Source organism: Globicephala melas, chromosome 1 (genome assembly GCF_963455315.2).
Source record: "Globicephala melas chromosome 1, mGloMel1.2, whole genome shotgun sequence".
Lineage (NCBI taxonomy): Eukaryota > Metazoa > Chordata > Mammalia > Artiodactyla > Delphinidae > Globicephala > Globicephala melas.
In genome coordinates, this window is record NC_083314.1 from 93390125 (window position 1) to 93410795 (window position 20671).

The window sequence follows — 20671 nt, forward strand, 5'->3', positions numbered from 1 at the left end:
AGAAAGAGAAATTAAGGAAACACTCCCATTTACCATTGCAACAAAAAGAATAAAATACCTAGGAATAAACCTACCTAGAGAGACAAAAGACCTGTATGCAGAAAACTATAAGACACTGATGATGGAAATTAAGGCTGATACCAGCACATGGAGAGATATACCATGTTCTTGGATTGGAAGAATCAATATTGTGAAAATGTCCATACTACCCAAAGCAATCTACAGATTCAATGCAATCCCTATCAAATTACCAATGGCAGTTTTTACAGAGCCAGAACAAAAAAATCTTAAAATTTGTATGGAGACACAAAAGACCCTGAATACCCAAAGCAGTCTTGAGGGAAAAAAGCGGAGCTGGAGGAATCAGACTCCCTGACTTCATATTATACTACAAAGCTACAGTAATCAAGACAATATGGTACTGGCACAAAAACAGAAACATAGGTCAATGGAACAAGATAGAAAGCCCAGAGATAAACCCACGCACCTATGGTCAACTAATCTATGACAAAGGAGGCAAGGATATATAGTGGAGAAAAGACAGTCTCTTCAGTAACTGGTGCTGGGAAAACTGGACAGCTACATGTAAAAGAATGAAATTAGAACACTCCCTAGCACCATACACAAAAATAAACTCAAAATGGATTAGAGACCTAAATGTAAGATTGGACACTATAAAACTCTTAGAGGAAAACATAGGAAGAACACTCTTTGCCATAAATCACAGCAAGATATTTTTGCATCCACCTCCTAGAGTAATGGAAATAAAAACAAAAATAAACAAATGGGACCTAATGAAACTTAAAAGCTTTTGCACAGCAAAGGAAACCATAAACAAGACAAAAAGACAACCCTCAGAATGGGAGAAAATATTTGCAAACGAATCAGTGGACAAAGGATTAATCTCCAAAATATATAAACAGCTTATGCAGCTCAATATTAAAAAAGCAAACAACCAATCCAAAAATGGGCAGAAGACCTAAATAGACATTTCTCCAAAGAAGACATACAGATGGCCAAGAAGCACACGAAAAGCTGCTCAACATCACTAATTATTAGAGAAATGCAAATCAAAACTACAGTAAAGACATCACACCAGTTAGAATGGGAATCATCGGAAAATCTACAAACAGCAAATGCTGGAGAGAGTGTGGAGAAAAGGGAACCCTCTTGCACTGTTGGTGGGAATGTAAATTGATACAGCCACTGTGGAGAACAGTATGGAGGTTCCTTAAAAAACAAAATAGAATTACCATATGACCCAGCAATCCCACTACTGGGTATATACCCTGGGAATTATGGAAAACCATAATTCAAAAGAGTCATGTACCATAATGTTCATTGCAGCACTATTTACAATAGCCAGGTTATGGAAGCAACCTAAATGCCCATCAACAGACGAATGGATAAAGAAGATGTGGTACATATATACAATGGAATATTACTCAGCCATAAGAAGGAACGAAATTGAGTCATTTGTTGAGACGTGGATGGATCTAGAGACTGCCATACAGAGTGAAGTAAGCCAGAAGGAGAAAAACAAGTATCACATATATGTGGAACTTAGAAAAATGGTACATATGAACCAGTTTGAAAGGCAGAAGTTGAGACACAGATGTAGAGAACAAATGTATGGACACCAAGGGGGGAAAGCGGTGGGGGGGTGGAGGTGGTGGTGTGATGAATTGGGATATTGGGATTGACATGTATACACTGATGTGTATAAAATGGATAACTAATAAGTACCTGCTGTATAAAAAAATAAAATAAAATTCAAAAATTCAAAAAAAAAGTCTGTATGCTGACACGTGCTGTTTATATATTGGGATAGTCAATTCACTTCTTTAATGATTTCTTTGTGTGTAAAATAAGAATTGTATCTACTCTATCATAAAGAATTTTTGTGAGAATCCAAAAAAAAAAAACCCTGTAAATTTACATTATTAAATTATTATATTTTTGATTAAAAAATTTTATCCTCTAAAAATTAATTGCAGCCTGGAAATAATCAAAGTGGAAATATTGGCTTTTAGTTTACTGAAAATATGGCAGTTTTAGTTTAGGGACTTGAGTGCAAAATTGGAGCTAAGAAAAGGTCCTTCTCCATTTCTGGTCTTCTTCCTGAGTGTCCTTTAAGCTCTTCTTGTATTTGTAATAATAGGATCAAGAGGAGAACTCAAGATATTGTGCAGTCCTGAATTGATGCTGAGTTCAGCATAATTATTTTATAATTATTCAGAAGGCATCTGTAGATATGATTTCTTCATAGAACAATGGTGATGATGCCTCTTCTATGGGGGACCTACTAACTCACAAGCGAAAGGGACAATTGAGGTCCTCATACAAATAAAAATTATTCTTCTTTTCTTTCTTTTAAAAAAAAAAATTCCAAAAGATGTAAGATTTAGCTGACCTAATTTTCAAAGACAGATGTAGAGGGAGAGGGGAAGATATGGCAAAAGGGATAGAGGTAGAAAACCCCAGTAAGGGGAGAAACTTGATTTCTTAATATTTCCCTTCCATGCCTTCCTGCCTGCTAGTTCTACAAAAGGTGAGCAGTTAGGAGGAGTTAGAATCTGACAGGGGTACTAGGCAGAGGCTTGAGTAAGTCTACACAGAGGCTCAGCTAAGAAGGAAAGCTCTCCTTGTACCTTAATATTTGTTGATGAGCTTCATCGTGGTCTCTTCTGTGCCTTCAAAACTGTCAATCAGCCTGTTAATGGCCACTCATAATTTGAATTATGCCAAAATCTCAAATTCAGAGACTTTCCTTCAAATGAGATGAGTGGCCCACCTCGAAATGAGACCCTGAAGACTTCCTTATCTGACAGCCTGGCTGTTGGTGGTTCCTATGAAAATTATAGTAAGTCAGCACGTCTGCAGGGTTGTGAAGCTGTATTAGAAATTGTCGACCTTCCCACAAGATACCATTTCTCAGCTGAGATGGAAATAACTCATTTCCTAAGCTGTGGAGGTTTTTCCTGTTACGTAGCCTCAGTTAACTTTAGACCATTATTGCCAACAATTTTAGAGAAGTACATGTTTATTCTTTCAAATAAAAAAGGGAAGCGATCCTGTTTGCATTCATATTGTTGAGAAAAGTCAAAATGGTTTCTACACACATAGAGGGAAAGGAAACCATATACTTTATAAAAGGAGTAGAGGGAAAAGAGAGTTTTTAAGCATTTTATAGTGAACTTTAGCAGCCTGACCTTTAAATGTTTCCTTTCTGTAACATCAGTATCACTAGCATTGAAGTGCTAAGATTAAGAGGCAGGGCCGTGAAAAGCCAATTAGCTTCTTCTGTTGTGATAGCTATTTGGGTATGAAACATTTTCTAATCTAGAGAGCTCTGGCCTGATGTATAATTTTCAGGGTGTCTCAGACCTTGAACGTGTTAAGCTTTCTTCTTTGAAGGTTTTCTGCATCTTTATTGAGTGCTTTTCAACCCGTAATAAATAAGCAAGCTGTTGATGAATTTCTGAAGGAGCAGAGAGGGTGAGCATGGTGGCTGAAGACTGTGGGCTATATTAGAATGTGTTACTTGTTACTGGATATACCTGAGACAGAGGCTGTGGAGTGTCTCCTTACCAGGCCTTTTCAGATAAAGACAAGAATTAATTGACTCAGCTTGTGGCCCCTTTCCACATACGCTGTTCCCTAACTTGCTAAGTTACCATTTTCAGGGAACACCCCCAGTGTCCTTGCAGTGTTCAGGACAGAGCTCTGGGTATGCTTCTTAATTCTTCTTTCCTCCCTCACTCCCTTCACCCCACCCATATTCAATCAGTTACCAGGTATTCCCTTTCCATATTACCTTATAGAGTTCTTTCCCTTTCTCCTTCTACCATCCTAGTCCAAATCACCATGATTTTTTTCCTTAAGTGAATATGACAGCATCCTATTCTTGTCTTATCTACTCCAAATAATCTCCTTAATAAAGAGAAAAGAAAAACGGTTAATTCTGCACACTTCAAAATGGGGCTAGTATAACAGAGTCCATAAGGATATAGGCTCTGTAGCCAGAATGTCTGGACTTGGATTATGACTCCATTACTTTGGCATATGCAGTTATGTAAAGTTGGGTAAATGTCTAAGCCTCTGTATATACGAAAGAAAAAAAATAAAACTTTCCTGATTGAGGTGTTGTGAGGATGAAAAGACATAAACATTTAGCATAGAGCTTGGTACATAGCAAACACTCAAAAATGACTACGGTAGTCATACAATGCAAAACTGAGAATTCCAACTCTCCTATTTAAAAACCTCAATGTTTCTTCTAGGATAAAGCCCACATCCCTTGGGCTTGCTCAGTAAGTCCCAGCTCCCCTGTCCAGTCCTGCTCTCACTGCCCCCCAGAGGGTTGTGTCCATTCTGAACCCCTTCCCCCGCCCCCACCAGTCCATTCTCTGTCTTGTCTCACCCTCCTGCCATCCTGTGCCGTTTACCTGGACACCCTCACACCCCAAGTCTGGCACTTTCCCTTCTGCTCCCTGAACATCAACCACTCTCCCTCTTTTTGTGGCTGACTCCCACTCACCCTGCAGTAAGTGGGAGTCATCCTTGATCACTTACTCCAGAAGGCTGTCTCTGATACTCCAGGACTCCCGAGGGACCTTTGAATGCCATCTTCATAGCATTTGCCATGTTGTTATGTAACTCCGTGTTCACTTGTCTGTACGCTTTGCTGGACTACAATATCTCTTTTGAGGGCAGAGTTTGGGTCATTTTTTTTTTTTTTTTAAGAATACCCAGTTCTTGGCAGTTTCATTCAATTAACCAGGCTTCCCTGGTGGCGCAGTGGTTAAGAATCTGCCCGCCAATGCAGGGGACACAGGTTCTATCCCTGGTCCAGGAAGATCCCACATGCCTTGGAGCAACTAAGCCCGTGCGCCACAACTGCTGAGCTTGTGCTCTAGAGCCCACGAGCCACAATTACTGAGCCCACATGCCGCAACTACTGAAGCCCGCGTGCCTAGAGCTTGTGCTTCATAACAAGAGAAGCTACCACAATGGGAAGCTCGCGCACCACAATGAAGAGTAGCCCCCGCTTAACGCAGCTAAAGAAAGCCTGCGTGCAGTAATGAAGACCTAATGCAGCCAAAAAAAAATAAATAAAAATAATAAATAAATAAATAAATAAATAAAAATTTAAAAAAGGAAAAACAACTTACTGCCAAGCACTGGTTGACAGCATTAAATAAATAAATAAATAAATAAGTACCCAATTGAGGGGGGCGATGTTTTATGACGTTTTATGAAACTTCATAAAAGGCAACTCATTAATATGTTAAGAGAGAAAATGCTATTTAGACCTTTTGTGTATCCTGGATACACAAAAGACAACTCATTAATATTTGTTAAGAGAGAAAATGCTATTTCGACCTTTTGTGTGTCCTTGATTTTGGTAACTATCATGTGTGGATATATTTAATAGTTAAAAAATCCTAGAGTTATTTAATTCTGGTTTTTAAAATACTAATCCTAAATTCTAAAAAATCCTAAAGTTCTCTCTTATAAATCAACTAGGTGATTTAGCAAAGTTATATAATTTTTGGTCAAATGTAAGGTATGGTTATGAACTGAAATAATGAGGTATATCTGTCTTTGTGCATCGGGTCTGAATACCGAAGGTTTTAAGCTACTGTGGATGCTACAAAGGACTATCAGCTTGTCAAAACACCAACAACATCCCTAGGCGGAAAGAAACTCTCTGTTCACCATTCTTCAGTGAATTCAAGTTTTCTCTTTCTTAACAAAGTGAGATAAGAGTTTGCTTATTAGGTATTCCATAAAGAAAATGATAGGATTTGGAGAGGTATTTTGAAGATCAATTAGGCCATTCTTGTTTACATTAACTCTTTCTGTTGCAAGTGATAGATTGCTTAAGCAAAGGGTGGAGTTACTGGTTCATTTAATATAATTGGCTCATGTCATTTGCGAGTAGTCTGATACTCAGCCTTTGTTTTCTAAATACTACCATTTACCATATAAATTGAAATGGAACTGTTTGGAGAAATGGCTGATTACAGAACTTGGGCAGAGAAAATATGACTTGGCCTGGGACAGCTTGATGTAAGAAAACAAAGACTAATGGAGTCATCAAAAGGTCACAGAAGAGACCCCCAGTGGCCAAATTTGGGACAATATGAACATCAAAAAGAATAATGATGGCAATTAATTATTACACAAACAAAGATTAAAAAAGGAGGGTGGAGGGCAGGGGAAGCTTGTCTTTAGGTGAGAATACCAGCTAATAAATGTGGAAGGAATGATAGAATTTTGCAGTCCCAAATGGAATAATCAAAGCAAGGGTTATCAGTGGATGCTAAGTCTATGGTGAAAAATTATTGGGAAATAGGACAGCCACATGGTAACAAATTATCACCCCCAGACTTTATTAATGTAAAGGGGGAACATGTACCTTTACAATAAAGAGATGTGACAATAACCATCTTAACCAAGTAATCAAGCCTAGCATCAATAATAATGGGTTACCCTAAATTTTGTATCTTCTGATATGATGGACTATGAAGTTCACAGTATAAAATATTTTTTCCAAAATTGTTTAACTTGTATCTTGACCTAGCTTTGGTTCATAGGAAATATAAGTGATGGGGAAATAAGTTTAATGACACCATGAGGAAATAATCTGACAAATGCCAAATGCGGGACATTCTATAAGATACCTAGGTCTGGACTCTTCCAAAAGACAGTGTCATTAAAAAAAAAAAAAAAAAACAGGCAGCAGGGTTTTTAGATTAAAAGATACTGCAAAATTAAGCAACCAAATATAATGGGTAAAATGGAATTGATCCCTAGATTGGGTGTGGATGGGTGGGATAGTGTAAAAAAGACATGGGGTAGGCAACTGATGAAATTTGGACATGGAATGGATATGAAATAATATGGAATTGTTGTTTATCTTCTCGGGGTGGTAATGGTGTTGTAGGTATTTAGGAAAATATCCTCATTCCTAGGAGATGCATGTTGAGTTATTTAGGAGTGAAGTGCTATGGTGTCTGAACTTACTTTCATATATGAAGTTTTATAAATATATAGAGATATGGTTGGCACACAGAAACCCATATGGCAGTATGTTACAGTTGTTGTGTAAATGGAGTGTTCATTGTACTATTCTTTCTACTTTTCTTTTGGTTTGAAATTTTAGAAAATAAACTGGAAAAAGAGAAAGTTCAACGTAAGGAAAACAAAGCAAAAGTCTGATGGTAGGTGGGCAGACAGGTTGACAGGTCCAGCTCTGTCCAGGGCTTCTGTGATGGCATTAGGGCCCACTCCCTCCATCCCTCAACTCTGTTCCTGTACTAGCACAGAGCCATTAAGGGAAGTGTGATCCTAGTGTTATTAGCCAATTTTGGGAAAGCTATGAAAATTTTCAACTGAGATTAATAGAGAAGCTTGTCTTACTCATTTTTAGCATTTCCAGTGTCTGGAACATTGTAGGCATTCAAAACCTGTTGACTGAAAAAATACATAAATAAAGGGGTGACCAAACTTGATGATTGCCTGGAAATGCGAGAGCATACCAGTGATGTTCTTCAAATCCAGTAAATATTTGTGGAATTAAATAGAATTGAATTAGTTAAGGGGCGAATAAGGTTAAGATTGGTTCCAGAAGTGAAGGAAAGTTCTGTTTTTAAATCATCTCTTGTATGCATACAGTAATGACAACATTTCCTTCTTTTTTTTTACTTTCAGTAATGATACTTTTTTGAATTAATGATCAAAGCACTTGAATGGAGGTCTACTGTAGTTTTTCCTATACAGGGAAAAATTTGAGTTTGGTGTGAAATCTTCAGAGGGTAGCATGTGCAATTATGCTTTGTTCCTTGGTGAGCTATGAGTTGGGCACTTAATTATGTAAAAAATATTGCAAGAGAGATGTTGCATAATCCCCAAGAGAGTAATTATTGTCTATCTTGGCAGAATGCAAGGCTTTTAATCTGTAAATAAGCAATTCTATGTGAAAGAGCTACATGTAGAGTGGTTCCGTGTTGTAAAGGTCTCTTATGAATTTTTTAAAATGAAAGCAGTAACTGTATGTGCAGTTTGGCTGCTGCCTTTGTACTTCAAAGGGTTTATGATGCTTCCCCTGTGGTTTTAACCCCTCCTGAAATACTTAAGCCTCAAGAAGGATTCCTGTAAAGGGTAAAACTATGTCTGCGTTAAGGCCATGAAAAATCTGAATTTTTCCAAAGTGGAAGAAGTAAAATGTGCTTTCTGCAAATTAAAAAACAAACCAAGATGGAAAACAGAACAACAAAATAAAATATTGACAGTGCTTTAAAAAAAAAAAAAAGGCAAAGATGCAATAATTAGCTAATAGATCTCTCACTTATTGGAGGTTAATAATTTTATTTTTACGTGTGCCATTGCAACTACTATTTCCAAAATTCACTTTCAGGATATGTGTGTACTATGCGTAGGTGGATCTGCATTTTAGATACTGAAAGTAAATTCTGTTGGTTGTCTAAGTTGTGATAGCGTCTGCCTTCCCCCTTGTCCCTGTTAGTATCGATGAGCTGAGCATGTTCTTCAAGGTCAGTTTCTCTGCTTGAGCATCAGACTCTTCTCCTTTGCCACTCAAGGACTTCCTTTGGGCGACTGTCCCTCTCCCTTGCGTGACCATCTTTCCCCTCTATCAAGTTATTCCTGTCACAATAGAAACATGTTGTAACAGCTTCCATTGTTAAAAAGCCCTTCCTTGACCTCTTTCTCTCTGACTACCTCCTCAATCCTCTGTTCCCCTTTGCAGCAAAACTCCTAAGAATCTATATTCTATCTTTACTTTCTCTCTTCCCATTGTCTCTTGAAGCTGCTCTGCTCAGCCTTTCCCCACCCCCACCCTCCACATGGAACCTGCTTTTGTCAAGGTGCACCCATAACCTTCACACAGCCAGATTCCCAGGACAGCACCTGGTCAAAATCTTATTTGAGTAGCAGCAGCAGCTGACACAGCTTATCACCCCTTCTTCCTAGAAACACCTTCTTTACTTGGCTTCAGGAAAAACATGTTCACCTGGTTGTTCTCCTTCCTTACTGGTTCCTCTTTCTCTGCCCCTTTGTGGGCTCCTCCTTTTTTCCTGATCTAAGATGACCTGGCCCCAGGTCCCCTCCTCCTCTCTTCTTTCTCCCAAAGTCATCTCAGATAACATCATCGTTAAAAATGTTTTGTATACTCTAAAGACTCTCAGATTTAAGTCTGGAGTACACACCTGTGTCCTGAACTCCAGACTTGTATATCCAGCTGTCTGCTGCCCTGTGTCCCATTGGATGACTAATAGGCATCTCAAATTTAAGAGTCAAAATTGAACACCTGGACTTCCCATGGCTGTCTCTCACCCAGATTATTGTAATAGCTTCCTGTCTGGTATTACTGTCTCTAGTCTTGCTCCAGCCCCTTTTGATCTATATTCAAAAAATAAAACAAAACAACAACAACAACAACAAAAAGGAAGCTCTGAAGAAAGAGCAGTAGGAACTGTTGCAGTCCAGAAGGAGATGGAACTGTAGCTGGGCTGGGAGTTAGAATAGAAAAGGGAAAAGAGAGAGGCTTAGGAACGACAAAGTTCCTAGAGGAACGACAAAGTTCAAGCATAGAGGCAGGAATGAACACGGACTAACGAGCACCAACAAGGAGAACAGCCTGACTGCAATGGTGGGGCACATTATAGAGGGCCTTAAAAGCTCAGCTAAAAGTTTGTACTTGCTATGTCTGTGCATATTTTGTATATGTGAGAGGGACCTGTTTACAAACCTGCACTTGAAACTCTAGGACTGTGCTGTCCAGTATGACAGCAACTAGCCACGTATGGCTATGGAACACTTGAAATGGGGCTAGTCTGAATTGAGATATGCTGTTAAGTGTAAAATGTATACTAGATTTCAAAGATTTAGTACTAAGACTAATTTCATTTAAATGTTTTATGTTGATCATTTGTTGAAATAGTAGTATTTTTAATACAGAGTTAAGTATTATTAGAAAAAAAATAAGCTGCAAGGATATCTTGTATAGCACACAGAATACAGCCAGTATTTTTTAAATGGAGTATAATCTATAAAAATTTTGAATCACTATGTTGTACACCTGAAACTTTATTGACATATAGTTTTAAATCAACTATACCTCAATAAAATTTTTTTTAAAGAAAGAAAAACAAAACTTTTAAAATATCAGACTCTGTCCCAAGGCCTCCAATGACTTCCCATCTCATTTAGAGTAAAAGCCTGTCCAACAGGGTCCTTCATCATCTGACCTCATTGCCTTTCCAGCTCACTTCCTGCCTTGCTCCTTGTCATCCACTCTGCTCTACCCACATTGGCCCCTTCCTCAGACGTAACCTCAGAAACTTCTGCCTCAGGTCCTTGGCATGGGTTGCTACTTTAGTCTGAATACTCTGTCCTGTAATTCTGCATGGTTGGTTCTTTACCACCTTCAAATCTCTTCTGCTTATCTGTCCCCTTCTCACTGACACCTTCTCTAACCATCTCGCTGAAGCTCCCCACACCTCACCCAGCACTCCTGATCCCTCCTCCTGGTTTTATTCTTCTCTATTGCACTTATCACCATATGAAAATAAAAATATTTACTTTTTTGTTTTTGTTGCTGAGTTTGTTCTTGTCTGTCTCCTTTTATTAGGATGTAAGTATCCTGAGGGCAGACTTCCGTCTGCCTTGTTCACAGCTGTGTCACTGGTGCCTGGGAGAGAGTGGGTAATTATTTAAGTACTGATGAAGGAGTAATTGAAAACAACCTGAAAAGTGGATGGATTCTTCGTTGGCATTTCCCCAGCATTCTGAGCATGACAGAGGATAGGTAGCATTCAGAATGATTCACTATATACTAATAGCTGTTTCCCATTCCTCAGTTTCTCTGTTTGAAGAACATAAGGACATTCCTCACGGCCTGTTGCGAGACATTTGGAATGAGAAAGAGTGAACTCTTTGAGGCGTTTGACTTGTTTGATGTCCGTGACTTTGGAAAGGTAATTACATTTTATTTTTCATGTATTTTTAAACTCAAGAACATTTTATCAAATAACTGTTATTTCTTATCTTGAAGTAGGACATGTGACTGAAGTGGTATCTGCATTATGTAGTTAAATTTTACATGTAGGTGGCTTAGCCAAAAAAATAATACCAACAACTGTCCAAATGAGATTAGAATTATTATTTTTTTAATTAAAGCAGTATAAGGGGAATTTTTTTATCCAGAGGTAACTTTTCCTGTTGGTTGTCTCGGAGGACAGGACTACTATTTCCCATCTTTTAGATAGTTCGTTGGGCTGTCATGACTGAGGACCAGTATTCTTTCCCTCCAGTCTTCTCCAAACCTGAAAGGCCTCTAATTTTTGGAAGTTGAGAATGTTCTGTTGCCTGTTTTGGCATTTGGGTAGGTGACTTGCAGAACACATGAAATCGCTGAAATGTTTGAGATTGTTGAGTAACTCCTATTGCTTGGATTTCAGCAGCTATATGTTAGATTGTTAGATTTCAATGATATTTGTCACATGTAAATTGGTTTTAATGTTTGCTCTTATTACTTATATGTACACCAAGCACTGGTGTATAATAGGTGACTTCCTTTCAAAAGAATCAAAAGTAAAAGGATAGAAATCAAGCTTTTAAAAGTTACATTCATTTATTTTGAAGTGATTGGGCATAAAGTTAAACTTCTTGTGTCTGAGAAGCCATAAAAGAGTCAGGCAGTTAGGTAACCCCTGATGTCATAATTGCATTATGAAAATAAGCAGGGAAAAACCTAAAAGATCTTGAGAAGTTTGCTCTTACTCTGATAATTCAGGTGCTAGTATCTCATCAAAAGGCTGTTTGAGAGTGACACTTCATTTGATTTTTAAGATGTAATATTTTTTATTATACATCTTTATTGGAGTATAATTGCTTCACAATGCTGTGTTAGTTTCTGTTATATAACAAAGTAAATCAGCCATATGCATACGTATATCCCCATATCCCCTCCCTCTTGAGCCTCCCTCCCACCCACCCTATCCCACCCCTCTAAGTGTAATATTTTTATTATAAAATAAAAAGCAAGCAATGGATTAGTTTGCTTGGCAATGGGAATAAATAGCACAAACTTGAAACAGAAATGTAAAAAATTTGATGCTGACATGCAGCAAGTATGGGGAAGCCAACCTACCCAGGGAGAAAGAAGGCGTGGGTTCGCTCTTGGTCACTTCGTGATCTGGACTTCAGCAGTCTTCTCCATCATCAGACCGCCTTCCTGCTTAGAAGTCTGTACAAAAGGAAATGGGTATAAAGATATGGTTTTTAGGATTCCTCTTTCTCTGGCCAGCTGTGATTTAGTTGTCTTGAGGTCCAAAAAAGTGATGGAGGATAACATATGGTGATAGTTACAAGGAACTGAAAACCAAGCCTCCTTGTAAAGAAGTGGTGGCACATTTGTCTATGGCCATGAAGTGAAGCCATGAAGACAAAGAGCAATCAGAGAGAATCCCAGGTGAAGTGGACAGTCCTCTAAGCTGTTGGCCCAGAAAAATGCCTTAATAGCTTATAAAGATATCTTTTGCTGTTCTTTGACCTTTCCTCCTAGTTTTCAAAAAAAATCTTCTTTGATTTTCCTTTATTTCCTCCGTCTCTTTTGGGGAAATGAAAAAATGAAAAGTCTTGACTTTTTAAAGCTTTTCAAAAAGTTCTTCATTTTTTTTTTGTTCGAATTCGCACAAAATGGTGTTAAGACTGTGAAGTCATAAAAATTGTTTAGAAATGCATGGCTTTGTTTTAGTGGAATAACATTGCATGCTAGCTTCCTGCAGTGGAAGCTTTGTAGGAGAGTTGAGGTTATAGAAAGTTGAATATAAAGGAATTAACCGTATGCTTCTCATGGGTAATCATAGTTCTGGCTTCTTAAAATATTTTGGCAGTGGTAGGTCTGAAACAGAATTAAACCTGGGATTGCGGATAGAACTTGATCCTATATTTATCACTTTAAAATTACATACATTTTTGCTACTGCCAAGATTGGTGCAGCTATCTCTTCTGAACTGTATTTGACCTAAATGAACAACTGAAAATTAAAGAATTTAAGGGGCTGTTCCATAATTTACCAGTATTATTGCTACTAAACATAATCTCTAAGCCAAACCACCAATGCCACCACTTATTGAACCCTTTTGATGTAGCAGATATCTTTTCAATCTTCAAATATATTTTTTAATCCTTATAACAACCCTACAAGGTGTACGTACCAGTATTATTTTCCTCCTTGTACAGATAAGCAAACCTGTGTCTGAAATCCACATATCTAGTAGAGATTGGAACAGTGGTTTGACCCCAGATTTGACTGGTTCTCCACTGCTGCACAACAGAGCAAACATTCCCACAGCCAGTACCCTGGACCAGCATGGGCCTAAGTGCTTTGCAAGTATTGACTCAATTCTTTTATCAGTCCTACCATGTAGGTTCTAGTATTGTCCCCATTTACAAATTCTAGATTGTAAGTGATGGATCTTGGACAATTCATGCAGTTTAACTTTTTTTTTTTTTTTTTTTTTTTGCGGTACGCGGGCCTCTCACTGTTGTGGCCTCTCCCGTTGCGGAGCACAGGCTCTGGACCCGTGAGCTCAGCGGCCATGGCTCATGGGCCCAGCCGCTCCGCGGCATGTGGGATCTTCCTGGACCGGGGCACGAACCCGTGTCCCCTGCATCGGCAGGCGGACTCTCAACCACTGCGCCACCAGGGAAGCCCCAGTTTAACATTTTTAAGTTAAAAAAAATGAGTAGGTTGCTAATTTAGAGACTAAGTAATTTCTGGGATTGTGAATATCAATTTTAGCAGGATGTAGACAGGTTAGTTTGTTTCTCTCTGTTCCTTGAGCCGTAATTAAATTTTTTCAATTAATTTAAAATGAAAAATATCTCTGTCTGCTCCCTGTCTGCCTTAATTCATACAAATAGTAAATCTAGGATCCATGTATACTTGGTACCGTTTCACCTAGGAATATATTAATTGCAATAACAGTATCTAATTTTTTTTTAGCATTTTGAAGCTTGGAGAGTGTTTCAGATCACTGACCTCATTTGATTCTCATAATAGTCTTGTGAAGGAAGGAAGCAAGTGTTCCCAGTTTTCAGATGAGGAAACTGGGAGGTGGGGAGGTTAAATGGTGACTTCAAGTTCTCCTTGATTGGGGACGGAGCAGAATCTGGCGCTCAGGGCTTCTGACTTCCCAGCCCTCTGCTTTTCTTGTCCGCTGCCTATGTTTTGGACCTCACTCCTGTGTGGATGCTTGCTCAGGGAAAAGGATGAACTCACAGGAGAAACACCAAAGGAACATATGAAATTAAAAAGCACAAGTGATCTGTCAGTTGGAATCTAATTATACTTTATCTTTAGAAAGAGAGGAAAGATTTAGGATACTGCATGAGTTATATTTAGGATACTGCGTGTGTTAACACGAATGAATGATAATTTTCCTTTTCACTAATGAGATAATGAAGAGCACACATCTTGGGTGCTCTAAAAGGGCTTATGATAATTTTGCCTTTCAGTGTTAACTTTAATTTCTAGTATTGAGCTCTTTACCCACTGAAAATAGGGTATTGATTTTAATTCAAACTCATATGGCAACAAAAATTAGAATAGTTCTGAACACTTTCTGTACTTTGGTTAAAAATCACGCAAGGATGGAGAATGAGTTTAGTAACTTGAACTCATTCAGGAGTCAGCAGAGAGAGGCCTTGAGGTTAAGTCTGACTCTCAGGATTGTTAAATACAGTTGGCCCCCTTGAACAATGGGGGTTTGAGCTGTGTGGGTCCACTTACAGCAGATATTTTTTCAATAAATACTACACGATCCGTGGTTGGTTGACTCTGCAGATGCAGAACTGTGAATACTGAGGAACCTTATATATGGAGGGCCGACTAAATTATACACGGATTTTTGACTGTGGGGAGGATCTGTGCCCCCAACACCTTCCCGCCCTCTGTTGTTGAAGGGTCAACTATGCTGAATAAGGTTCCCGCCAGAGGTGGAGTCCTGGCCTCAGCCTGCTGAGTCTTCTCCCTGCTCTGAGGTGGGAGGAGCTTAGGTGCCCTTTTAAGAGCCTTTACCGCCTCTCTCTGCCTTTGGGTTTATGTTTTTGTGTGATGCTGAAAAATCATTACTTTCTTACTTTTCAAAAAGATGGATCCTTTTCTGGCTTTCTAGTAACAACAAGAACAAAAAGTAAAATCTTATTAGTTGACCTCTCTGCTTGAGAAATGTAATTAAAAAAAAATCCTTTCCCCCCAGGAATGTTAGAAATTATTAATTACTTTTTACGTTGCAACAAGATCTGTAAATTTGCGCACTTTCATGCTGCATATAAAGGATTTTCCGTTCCTCTGTTCAGATTGTCATTTTCTGATTAACACTTTTGTTGTTTGGAAACATTTCCTGCTGAGCTGTCTGTTGGCACACTTACAGTGCAGAAACACATGGGATTTTTCTTTAATGAGAACATTTCTAGTGAGTAACAGAAATCAGGCTGCTGCTGCTGTGCAGATGAGTGATGAAGTCAGTTCCTTCCCCTGGCAGCTCTAGGTGGATATAAGGGCCTACTTCCCGCTACCCACAGATGTCACGTCTGTTGTTTCAAGTGTTGTAAAGCACCTGACAAGTGTAAGGTGATATGTTTTCTTGAATCAAAGAGAATCACAACTGGCTGAAGGTAGTTCCAGCTGGTATTAGTAGCGGTAGGGTAGTTTCTATGTGTTCAGGTTCAGGACAAGCACTGTCTAAAGGAATTCAGAGCATTGGCTAAGGTGTGGCTCAAGGATTCAGGTAAGAACATTAATTGAGAAGGTGGTGTCGTGTTTTGGCTAAGAATAAGAACATGGTTTCTGAGTTGGATTGCAGTTTGCACTCCTTATGGCATGTGATCTTGCGCAAGCTACTTAATCTCTTTGAGCTTCAGTTTCCTCATCTATAAATTGAGGTTAGGTGAGAAATGAAATGATGTATGTAAAGTGCTTAAAAAGAGTATCCAGGTCCAAAGTGTGTAGTACTTGGTAAATATTAGCTGTTCTCACTCTTATTGTTACTATTATTACAACTATAATTACTGGTGTTAATGGGCTTCCGGTTCAGTGGTAAACATAGGAGTTGAATTTTGAATTGAATGCAAGAACTAATGATATTGGAGGAGCAAGCTTGGGAAATAAACTTTGTTCTTTCTACTGTGCTACAGCGTTAATCTATTTTATCCTGCATAGCTGTCTTTCTCCCTCCTTCTGTGACATTGGATCTCCTTTGAGAAAGCACCCTTTTCCCTTTTCCCTTTGCCAATCATGTAATTTGGGTGGTTCTTTTTTCTTTTTTTTTTTTTTTTTGCAGTACACGGGCCTCTCACTGTTGTGGCCTGTCCCGTCGCGGAGCACAGGCTCCGGACGCGCAGGCCCAGCGGCCATGGCCCACGGGCCCAGCTGCTCTGCGGCATGTGGGATCCTCCCGGACCGGGGCACGAACCCACGTTCCCTGCATCGGCAGGCGGACTCTCAACGACTGTGCCACCAGGGAAGCCCAGTTTGGGTGGTTTAATCAATTATAATATCCCATCCCCTTGGACATAGTGATGAGTTCGGGGATGGGGCAGGTCACTCAGGACCTGTATGATGGTTTAAGACATTGGCAGGGCCAGTTTTGTTTTTGCTCTCCACCTGCCATGGAACTGTGTGGATACGAGCCTTGGAGGGGCTAGGGCCATCTGGGAACCACATGTAGTTTCAAAACAGACCCAGTTCAGTGAGAGCAGAGCTGAGAAGGATCCTAGTGGTATCATGTGAGGCTGGACTCATGCTCTGCCCAAAGCCAAATACATGTATCTGTGGATTTTTCTGTGACATGAACCAAGACAGTCTTCCTTTTCTTCTTCCTCAGGCCAGTTTACCTTACTTTTTCCAACCAGTAGTGAGAGAAATCTAAGTGAGTCACCTGGTTTTGTCCATCACATGATTTCAGTTGTGTAGATAGGTTAACCTTTCTTCTGTTACCAACGTTCCACACAACTTGGAAACCATTCTGTAGTGTCTCCATCTTCTGTCATATACAGAAGAGGAGATACGCAGAGTCATAGAACATCTCTGTTTTGCAGCATGTAAATAATTACATAGAAGGGCCATCGAGCTTTGTGGTAAATGCTTTCTCTTCCTTACCTTTGACCCAAGGAGTATCATAGATACTCTTCAGATTTGGAAGAGGCTCTGAGTCATCAGGCATCCTTCCCATGTTTGTCTGTGCTCTACAGGGTCAAGAAAATGGGCATGCATGCCTCTGCAGATGAGAACTCACTTCTTCCTGAGGCCCCCAGCTGAGTATATATATTTGGACCCTATGGAATGATTTGAAGATTGCCTTAAAACTTCAGGGTAAAAAGACTTAAAGAGGCTGCTAAATCCTTCACCTGGAAATGAATAGGGCTTCCTTTCTTCTTCAATTTCTGTCTCATCTGTAATGCCTTATCATGTCTTATGAGAGTATTTGCTCGGGATGTGTCCTTTATGTGTTTCCACTTTTTCACCCTTCCCAGCCTGAATTGTACACCTCAGGGTACATGTAGAAAGAAGGGTACAAGGACCTCTTCCTGCTCAGTGTGTACTAATACCCCAGGCCAGCTCCTCAGCACTTATACCTGGATGACTGGGTAATCTCCATATCCTCATTCCCCGCTTCCAGTCCTATGTGTATATTGGGAAGTGCACCCTCCAAAGTGCATTTCGTTGCATCCCAACACAGTGAAACTAGATACTTGAACATCTGTAATGATTTCCTACTACCTGTATATCTCTTGACAATCTACCTGGGCTTTCCTGGTTATAAGAAAACCCTCCCAACCAAAGGCTCCTGAGCTTTTCTTGGGCATGGGTGGCCTCAGGGACCTCACCGTGGCATGGTTTGAAAGATCCTTATTGGCTACTGCATGAACGTTGATCAACAATTAGAAACATTTTTTCTCATATCCCTATGTACCCAGCATGAATCATTTGGTATTTTTTTTATAATTATTTGTTTGATCTCCTACTCTTTTTAGAAGTTTGACATTTCTCTCTGAAAATATTTCCCATCCTAAATTATTCAGGAGTCTCTGGGGCTTTTGCGGTCATTTGGGCCCTAATCAGTCTTGCTTCGAAGCACCATGAGAAGCTCGACCTCCAGTCGATGGCCCACTAGCCTGGTGCTAGTGAAGACGGGCCCTGCTTGGTGGTGCCTTTGACAGCTCTGATACTGGCGTGCCCCGTTTAGCCCCACACTACCCAAGCCTGCTTCCCGCCTTCCCCACAGCATTTTAGCCTCAGCATTGAGCCTGGCCAGGCCAAATTTCTCTAGCTGTGTAGCGAATTCTGTCTAGGAGCTCCTGATATCCTTTCCTGCCAGTGATCTAGGGTCAGGGCCTCCTTAGGCAGCCCCCACAGGGGTACCAACTTTCATTCTCAGAGCAGCATTCGGGATCTCTGGTCTTTCGTCCAAGGCGGCCCTGGACTTGCCCTGCAAATCAGCCAACTTTCAGCCTCCAGCAGACAGCCTAGCAGGGATACTGTGAAGAGTCAACCTCTGTCCACCCACAAAGGCCTCCTTTACTTTCCCCCCCTGAGCAGTAGGTGGCTTGCCTATATTTACATAACTAAGGGAGAGCTCTCCATGGATTCCTTCCTGAACAAAGAAAGCTTGTGCCAGGGCCTCATTTGTGTGTATTTAAGCTGAGACCCAGGAAACAGCTTCTAGCCTTCCCTAATGTGTATGTCTAGTTGGCTGTTAAGACAATTTCTGTGTCATTAGCAGTATTCTTCTCCTTTGCTTTTGGACAGAGCTGACTTTTTAAGCAATCTCTACATCGATTTCACTCTCTTTGATAGTATATTTCACAGGGGTCCTTAATACTAGGCAGATTTCCCCACTCTTACCACGTTAAGAAGCTGAGCCATGCAAGGCTCATTCTTTACACCTTAGTGATTATTCAGGCTCATGTTTTGGTCTGCTTTCTAACTGCTTTTGAGACAGTTCAAAAAAAATGTCACTGTTCTCTAATTTTAATACAGTTGAAAACTTCTAGAACAGCATTTCCTAAGCAACCCCATTGTCCTGAGAAATGTTAATAGTCTGGGGAAAATATTCTTGTTCAGATAAGTTTGGTAAACACTGCACGTTACATCCTCCCTCTACCTATGGGATATAGCATGATGAAGGCACTGAAAAGTCCTAAAGTGAGGAAAACAGTTAAACCTTTAATTAATCTAGGATTTCTCAAATGTGTATGTGAGTAGCAATTTAGATATCCCATGATCACATCAAACTCACTGTGTATAAAACTGGACTACTTTTTTTTTTCCTCTTCAAACCCATTTCTATTTGGGTAAAGCTGTTCCTTTGTTCACTCTACCAGAAAGTAAACAGTTAAGGCCCCCATCACAAGGGTTATTGAAATGTCTCCCAAATCTGACTTCAGGTTTGAATCACTCCAAACTCATTTTCGGAGTAATATTGCAAAAATGCAAAGCTGATCGTGTTGCTCAGATGTTTAAAACTTGATAGTGGATCTCTGTTGCTTATAACAGAATAAAATCCAAACCCTTTTCAAGCCACACAAGGTTATTCATGATCGGGCTCCTTGTCTTGCTTTCCTAGCTCCATCACCCTCCTTGTTTCAGTCCCACCAAATTATCTATGTTGTCGTCATTCTCCAGATTAATATTTATTAATACTGTTTTCTTTGCCTGGATGCCCCTTCCTCTCCCTATCCCTCACCCCCTCATCTCCAGTGACTTAAAGATCACATACACACACACCACTTTATCCAGAGCTTGGGCTTTAGTTGGTTCTTGGATGTACTGAACCCTCCTGGGCTGACTCTGCTGACTTGTTCCTGCCCATTCCCTTCGTTCTAGCTGGACCTTCGTCCTCCTTCCGTGTCCTACAGATGTGTGGCCTTGGCACATTAAACAGGCTCTCTTCCTCCGCTCCTGAGACTTTGATCTCAGGTTTCACCTTCACCCGGGTTTCGCCTTCCCTGCCCATAGCTCCCTATGTGGGAGCAAGGCTGCTCAGCTTCTCAGAGCCTCCATGTTTTGATCTGTATGATGGCCCCAATGACGATCCCTACCTCACAGGATTGTAGTGAGGAGTGTGGATCACATCCTATGGTAAATCAGTTGCCACAATGTCTGGCAGAGGCTCAGTCAGTGGTAACTTCTCCTGAGCAATTCACCCATCGTTTCCTTCATTCTGCAAATGGTTGCATGCTTCCTCTGCTGGGCATGTGCCTAAGACAGGAGGGAAGGGGGCAGGGCACAACCACTAAAAGAATGCCACAGTCACTGAGGACACAACAAAAACTGGTTAGAACCTACTCAGCCCAAGGTGGCGGAGGATGGAGCCTCATTATACACTCATTGTAATACATTAGCTACATGACACACCCGCAGGTGCCAAGATATTTCCAAGGCTGCCCATAAAAGGCCAAAAACTGGGTGGTAGCCCAATTCCTGGAAATCCCTGCCCTTTCCCCAAAATAGTTGCAATAATCCTCCCACGCATTAGCCTGTGAAATTACCCAGCCCATAAAAATTGCCACACCTCAGGGCCCTCGCCTCCTGAGACAGACCGCATCCTGCCTATGGAATGTGTATCTCTGC

General features: G+C 40.2%; 1 protein-coding gene across 3 annotated transcripts in view; it reads left to right on the forward strand.

Annotated features, from left to right (window-relative positions):
- Positions 1 to 20671, forward strand: part of VAV3 (vav guanine nucleotide exchange factor 3) — a 396567-nt gene that overhangs the window by 73435 nt on the left and 302461 nt on the right. For all 3 annotated transcript variants that reach the window (XM_060301805.2, XM_060301801.2, XM_030868866.3), the window contains exon 2: positions 10890 to 11006. In XM_060301805.2, the coding sequence (XP_060157788.1) occupies positions 10890 to 11006 (117 nt within the window). The remainder of the gene's footprint in view (positions 1 to 10889; positions 11007 to 20671) is intronic.